The 8,266-nt window shown below is 33.2% G+C and overlaps 1 protein-coding gene across 1 annotated transcript in view; it reads right to left on the bottom strand.

The window, feature by feature from the left end:
• LOC106468404 (adenylate cyclase type 2-like) overlaps positions 1-8,266 on the bottom strand; it is a 36,165-nt gene that overhangs the window by 13,585 nt on the left and 14,314 nt on the right. The window contains exons 3-6 of the mRNA XM_013928832.2: positions 7,462-7,815; positions 7,053-7,202; positions 5,527-5,678; positions 960-1,071 (exon numbers count right to left, since the gene is read on the bottom strand). Of these exons, the coding sequence (XP_013784286.1) occupies positions 960-1,071; positions 5,527-5,678; positions 7,053-7,202; positions 7,462-7,815 (768 nt within the window). The remainder of the gene's footprint in view (positions 1-959; positions 1,072-5,526; positions 5,679-7,052; positions 7,203-7,461; positions 7,816-8,266) is intronic.

Here is an 8,266-nt window from a genome sequence, read left to right on the forward strand (position 1 = left end):
CACCTAGTCCTACTATTCTCCCTGTTAAATAATAAAAAAATTATACATCAACACTACCAATTCCCTTTACAATCTTAAACACCTCAATCAGATCCCCCTAACTCTTCTTTTTTCAAAAGAAAACAATTTGAGAGATTTCAGCCTCTCGTCGTATAACAACCCCTCATCCCATGTATCATCGTAGTAGCCCTCCTCTGACCCCTTTCCAACAATTCAATGTCTTTCCTAAGGTAAGAGACCCAAGACTGAACACAATGTTCCAAATGTGGCCTAACCAGTGACCTGTATAATGAAAGTATAACCTCTTTAAACTTGTATTCGGTTAGAATACATCAAACGCTAAAAACACACTTACTATATATCCAGTTTTTGACACCAGGTAGCAGTATTGAGTTATTTATAATTTTTTATCTAATGTTGCTATGTGAAATTAATACATTTTCGTACACATCGATATTTTTATAATGAGATAAATCGTTGTTTCCTGGAGACTGTCAATAGAAAACAAACCTATCTGTAACACACATAGCATCACCTTCTATCACCTAGTGGCGTTAGTCTTTACTTCAGTAGCGTTAATTTATACCTTAGTGGCGTTAAACTATATCTCAGTGCCGTTAACCTATACCTTAATGGCGTTAATCTGTATCTTAGTGCCGTTAATCTGTATCTTAGTGCCGTTAATCTATACCTTAGTGGCGTTAATCTGTATCATTGTGCCGTTAATCTATACTCGTTAATCTATACCTTAGTGCCGTTAATATATACCTTAGTGGCGTTAATCTATACCTTAGTGGCGTTAAACTGTATCTTAGTGCTGTTAATCTATGCCTTAGTGTCGTTAATCTATACCTTAGTGGCGTTAAACTGTATCTTGGTGCCTTTAATCTATATGTTAGTGCCGTTAATCTATACCTTAGTGGCGTGAATTTTTATTCGTTCAAAGACAGCAAACTTACCTGAGCTAATTGATCAAACTTCCCGAACAACTGGTTTAGAGTTTGCACCAAATCCGAAGCAGAAAGCTGTTCCGACAAGGGTGTGAAGTTGACTATGTCAGCATATAAGATACTGAAAACAAAAAAGAGAGGTATAGGACAGCAAATAACAAACATTAGACATTATACTATTGCTAAAAAAATACAACAACAACAAAGCCAATAATGATTATGGTAGATAGAAAACGTTAAATATGAATAAATACTACTAATAGCTGAAGTGATAGAATAGAGGTAGGGCAGCTAGTCAACCCCACCCACCGACAACTCTTGGGCCAACGAATAGTGAGACTGACCGTCACATCATAATGCCTCATACCTGAAAAGGAGAGCATGTTCGGTGACAGATTTCGATTTCACAACAGATTGCGAGTCGAACACCCCTAACCACTAGGCTACACCGGGCCCATAAATATAAAACAAATATTACTGATTACTAGAAGCACTCACCGTGCTGATTGTAGATATAAGACATTAAATATGAAGTAATTTCTAGAAAGGTTAAGAACAAGAGAGGTGGATTTGTGAATTATAATTTCAATAGAATAGCATTTCACCAAACAAATAATAACATAAAAAGGAGTGAGCTGAAGTAAAAAGAAAATACATAGAAAACACTCTCATAACGAAGAAGTATAGAGGATAAACCATGAGTTGACTTGGTGCGACTTGAAAAAATAGATATGACTTTATCTAGGCAATCTTAAAAGTAAAACTTGACTGAGTGTGTGGTATTGTTTTACGCGTAATATTAAAATTACTTTCTATATTAATGTTGATAGTATGATTACTGAACTCATCCATTTCAGCTCTTCTCTTCATGTTTTACCGAAGCTACTCGTTGTAAAGCAATCGCACTTGATAAAAAAATCAGTAATCTTTAGCTGTGTTTCTTTTATGGTATATTCGTATGTCTATAATTTTTCATTGTTTGAAATTAATCTTTGTTTCTATCATTCATATTCGCGCTTCCGATATATAATATAGTTACATATAATTTACTCCAGATGGCAGCAAGTTACAAGTGTGGCCGTTTTACCAACTGGGACCCTCTTATCTCATTTCCTCCTAACATCTCAAGGGATTGGGCAAACTTAGGAGGTTTATTTTAGCTACATATCTATGTATTAAATAAGCAATGAAAATATTTATATAATAAATAAACGAAAATTATAATTAATAACATATATTAAAAACATTCAACCATTGTGATATTCCAAAGCACGTAGGATAAACAGAAAAAGTTGGTCTTAGAAAAGAAATTCAATGACCTGAGTGCTTTCATAAAGTGGGCATTCCGAAAGCGCTCGGGTTATTGGGTTTTCTTTATTATTAAATATTCAATAAATACTAAATGGAAAACTAGAATCTTTGGAACAGCAAATTCTCTCAGGAAAAGTAATTTGGGTCAAATAATTACGAACTATGTTGTGTATAAGTTCTGTACAAAGTTGACTCAGTTTGAAATTACTTGAATCGTTTTTGCTATTTATTCTTTCAATAGATCGTAATTACTGACACTTTTGTACACCCAATTAAGTAGAACGCTTAACATTTTAAATCAGACACTTAAATAATCAAAATATGCATATAATGCTAGTTTACGATAGACATTAAATTTAAAATCATTTTGCTCATTTTTATTAGGCTCGGGCAGATCATGGTTCAAGTCGCGATATGCCTCTGAATACAGTTTCAGCCGTTGGGGACTTATAAACGGTTGCCTTCCCTTTGGTCAGCAGCTCCTAATGCCTGAATCTCGGGAATTATGACTTGACATGTTGACTAAAGATGCCACGCAGGTTAAAACCGTCAAATATTGTTATGTTTTTATGTTTGTATGGTGTGAATGTGACTAAATGTTTTAAATGACTGTGTGTTGTACGTCCTATTTCATCTAAACGGTTGCAGTTGGATAAAAAGTTGGTTTTTTTCTGAATAAAATAAAAGAGTACAGCTGTAAGTGTTTGTTGTTGTTTTTTCACGAACGGAATTGATTAAAATGTTAAATATATATAATTTTGTTACTTATATTTTTATCATTATACAGGGTAACTAAATAAAGTTTGGAAACGGTTTGAATGGGTAATGAAGAAAACTTTGTTACAGGTAACAAATGTAGAACCTTTCGACAAGATTTGGTCGTCATAATGAATTTGGCTGTTTAATTTTGTTATTGTTTTTTGAATATTCTGGTAGAACGAGAACGGCCCATTGACGTCCTCCTAAACTTTACAATTTTGGACTTAACTTCATTTGTATCAAGTGTTATGAAAGCAGAGTTTCACTAGTTAAGTTATCAGTACTAATATTTTTTTATGTTTATAGTTAATGATTTTTGATATTATAATTTTTAGTCTGTTTAAGAGCTTCTGAAAAAATAGATCATTCGTGTGAAATTCAACACATGTATATGTTTTGTGTTTTTAGGAAAATTCAACAATTGTTCACAGAGACACAAAAGAATTTTATTCATTTAGCACTCTTTAAATAATGTAAGGTGTTTCAAGTTATTTATTTTTATCATTTGTTCTAAACGTTCGAGCACAGAACTCATTGTCTCTATTAATGCTTTATAAAAACTCAGTTTCTTCTTAAGTGTTCATTATTTGAGAAATTTGACTGATTGAAATAGTAATAATGTATTAACTCAACGTAGCACTGTTAAGTTGCGTAAATTAAATCATGATTGCGCCATTCATGATGACCAAACCTCTTTGGATTGACTATGACGCCGTTATCAAATATATGTATAACATATTAACTTAATGACATCTAGTATTTCCGTGTTTGGCCAAACCTCTTTAGATGAACGTTACGCCGTCTTCACATATTTGTCTGACATATTAATTTAATGACATCTAGTATTTTGTATTTGGCTAAACATCTTTAGATAAATGTAACACCGTCATGAAATATATGCATAACATATATTAACTTAATGACATCTAGTATTTCCGTATTTGGCCAGACCTCTTTAGATAAATGTGACACCGTCAACATATATTTAGTTAATGACATCTGATATTTCCATATTTGAGTCTTTATTGCAATAGATGAAGGACATTTTTGTGTTTCCTGTTGTCACTGATACATTCTATAGCTTTTCTATTTATTGAAGTAGTAGGATGACTGTAAAGTATATTCTTTTGAAATAAATCCTTTTGGTAGATCTTCGCTTTATATAAACAGATGAAATATTGCACTGTGTCTCCATTTGTTAGTGATTCGTTTGGTAGCTCTACCTATTCCTAACACGATCAACCTTAAATTATAATTCACCTAATAAATATACCCTGAGAAGTTTTCTTCCCCCTATCGACTTCTTCCCAACGTAATTAACCAATGTTTTATAGAGACAAATATGGTTGAAGAACTGGGTTATACTACCAGCAATTGCTGGACCTGGAATCCAACTGCTTATTAGTGAGGAGGAGAAATAACAACACCTTAACAAACCTTACCAGTAATGTGCAACGTTATCAATATATCGTAATTAACATACATAGCTATTATTTGTGAAAAATACTGAAGTTCATATCGTAATTAACATACATAGCTATTATTTGTGAAAGCTGTCTAGCCTTCACATTACAAACCCTGTAAATGTACTAATATATAATAATGTTGTCGACTTCTTCAAGGTGTAACACAAAGTATTATTCAGCAGCTAACTGGCTGTATCCTGTTTTCAGGGAGGAAAGACAATAACATATTTTAAAACAAATTCCAGACTTTAATTTCACTTATTTTTATTTGTTGATAATTACATGAAAGACTTAGAATTTCAGTGTTCTAAAACAGGACAGAGGTCATCGGATTAAACTCTTTGTCTACCAGAACAGGCCTCAAATCTTTGGTAATCAGACTAGATAAACTATTTGTGTACCAGAACAAGCCAAAGTTCATTGGTAATCAGGCTAAACTCTTTGCTTACTAAGACAGGCCATAGGTCACTAATCGTCAAACTGCTCTTTGTTTATGAAGAGAAGCCCAAAGCTTAATATAATCTATTGGATGTTAAGCCTGTGGAAGTTTAAAAAAACCACAGACAGTTTATAATAACCAAAAATATTTTTTGAAGTTGCAAAATAATTATGATATCAAACTTGTTTACACAGTAACCACTACAGCTAGGATAATCTCACACTTGTTTACACAGTAATCACTACAGCTAGGATAATTACACACTTGTTTACACAGTAGTCACTACAACCAGGAGAATCACACACTTGTTTACACAGTAATCACTACAACTAGGATAATCACACACTTGTTTACACAGTAATCACTACAACTAGGATAATCGCTCAAATATGAGCATGTTCTTCTCATGAACTTAGTTAAGCTACTGTGGCAAAAGAAAAATCACTCTGATTGATTAAAAATAATATTTGAATTTATTTCGAAAACATCGTCACCCAGCCCGGGATATTACTGATCTAAAAAAAATAAAGTTAGAAGAAAAGATCGCGACATTTTGTTTCTGTTCTCAATTCATACTGAAGATGATGGGATTGTAACATACCTGACGTTATTGTGGCGTTGCACGTAAAGTTCGTGGAACCCCTGCCTCGATTGTGGTGTGGTTGTTTGGCATGCATCTGCTAATTTTAAAATAAATTTTCGTTTCACTTCTGCCGCAATGTAAGCTGGGATTACACTAAGAAGAAGTTGTTCCTGAAAACAGAAAATACAGAATTTCAATAATTTCTAGAACATGCTAGATAATTCATACAAGAGAAGAGTGCTAACTTCTTTTTTCTTGTTAAAGATAATTGTGGCTTTCTTCAGCTAGCTGTTTTGTTTGTTACATCCATAAAGAAATTGGAAATTTTGTGTCCGATATCCTTGCCGTTTGAATGTATTATATTACTTCTTTAAGCAATAAAGAAATCTGAGATTTTGGGTGTCTGATGTCATTGGCATCCACTTAAATCTGTTTTATCCACAAAATAAGCATAAATTTTGTGTCCGATATCCTTGCCGTTTGAATGTATTATATTACTTCTTTAACCAATAAAGAAATCTGAGATTTTGGGTGTCTGATGTCATTGACATCCACATAAATCTGTTTTATCCACAAAATAAATATGAATTTTGTGCGTCATACCATTGACTTCAGTAAAGGTTATGTTTATTTTCAATATATGTAAAATAGATGTGGACTTCTTTCGTCATGATTCCTTTACAAAATTGGTTGTAAGACAAAAGGAATCTGTGAAATGTGTGAAAAATCAACAGAAAACCTTCGTTTGGAATAATGGATAAGGAATAGTTTTATAATTTTCTGATTTCTGATTGATCTAAATTTTAGATTTCAATTTTCATGATTTTGAAGAGTAGTCGGAAGCTTGTGACCATTTTGCTTTTGAACCTGTTTCAACTTTGAATATTTCTTTGTTATATCGTTAGTAGCACCAATGGATCTGTTGAATTTAATTACAGTTTTTTTGGGAGGAAGAGGTTTAAAACGTGCTCTTTCATGAGCATAGCTTTACAATACAGATGAGTATATTGCTTCGGATTGGCTTGGGGTGTAGTGATGGAGTCTGTTGCTGCACTAAACGCTCTGCCTGTCAATGTTTCCGCTTCCGTGGAAATCGCTGAAAGCTCTTTTTTTTTCGAAATGTCATGGTCTTTGGCTCTAGCTGTTTACTAATATCACTATGTTCTAAAATCTGTCCTCTTTGTTGTATGTTTTAGTACAAAGCTACACAATGGGCTATCTGCACTCCGTATGCCTTGGGGAATAGAACTCCAGATTTAGTACTTGGTAAGAAGTCTTTAGTCTTTGGTAAGAACAGTGACATACTCCACCAAACTATGATAGTACTGCAATGTCGAATGATCTAAAATTCGCCTCAAACGGAATATAGATATATCTATCTAAATAAACATGCTACTGTTTTAACTTATACAAATAGTACGTACAAGTTTATTTAAGTTTCTATATTATTGTTTTGCATTTCAAGTCAAGTAACGGATAATGGTGAAGTTTATTTAAAGAGAGAACACAGAGTTAAAATCGTAGTTTATAAAGAGTAGTGTCACCTGTTGTTCTTTTTCATACTCCAGCTTGATTCTAGATTCTATAACGCTTCTTGTTCCAGCAAACGTTCGATCTAAAGCTTCATCTCTCATCAGTTTATGATAGTAGCCTATTACGGCTGCACTCAACAAAAACAAGGTGTTCGCTACGATCTGTCATTTAAAAAAAATACATTCACTGTTTGTAGAAATTTAATGGATAATTAAACTTGACAGAAAGAATATCTTTATTGTCTTTAGTACTTTGTTATTAGGATTGAAAGTTACGAGATGAAACATCTTTTTGTCTAGAATAATGTCAGTAGCATCAATAGATTGAAGTAACTGACTTTAATATTACTACCTGGGTAAGCTCCAAGTTTAATAAATCATAAAGGTCGCTAGGTAACACAATGAATGGTAAAACACTTACCTGACTTCCCAAATAATCTGTTTCCTTATTAGACACTGCTGCCGACAGCGCCACCTGGGAGATGACTGTTATTAGGGAGGTAACAGAAGCCGCCATCCGAGGAAGAGGTAACATAGTGTTTACCACAAAAACCATAAAATAAACTACAAGCAAGCTTTCCATGCTAGATTTCATCGTCTTAAAATAGGACCAAACGGACACCGTTACTACCATGAAAATCCACACAATGAAAGCCAAAGTCCAGTGGTAATACTCTGCCACGCTCTCTAGCGGCATAAGTGAAACCAACATGACCAGTAGCACTCCAAGCGTTGCCACCAAAGTGAGGTAACGATACGAATCTTCCCAGAAGTTCTAGAATGGAATCAATAATTTAGAATCGTTTATTGAAGTTTTCAAGGATGTTAGTATCTTTCTTTTGTAGATCGACTAATGTTGTTTGTTGATTGGAAAACATTATTTTTTATATTTACTTATGATTAATCTTGAAAATTTTCGAAAATATTGTTTTACTCTACACATTTATTGATTTAAATGGTAAAAATAGAAAATTATAAATTTATGGATGTTAAAGCACAAGTTCTAAATATCACCCAAAGTGACAAAGATCTGAGATATTTTTTACATAACAACAACAAAAATTCACTTAGGATTGTGGTATCGATATAGAATGTCACATACAGCCGTTAAGTAAGCTGCTTTTGGTATAATATACACCTGGAAAAAAAGTTAAGCACCCCCAAATATTTTTCAGGATTGCTTATTGAAAATAAGGTTTAATTTTCATGATGCTGAGCAATGTTCA

Source organism: Limulus polyphemus, unplaced genomic scaffold (genome assembly GCF_000517525.1).
Source record: "Limulus polyphemus unplaced genomic scaffold, Limulus_polyphemus-2.1.2 Scaffold2997, whole genome shotgun sequence".
In the NCBI taxonomy this organism is placed as follows: domain Eukaryota; kingdom Metazoa; phylum Arthropoda; class Merostomata; order Xiphosura; family Limulidae; genus Limulus; species Limulus polyphemus.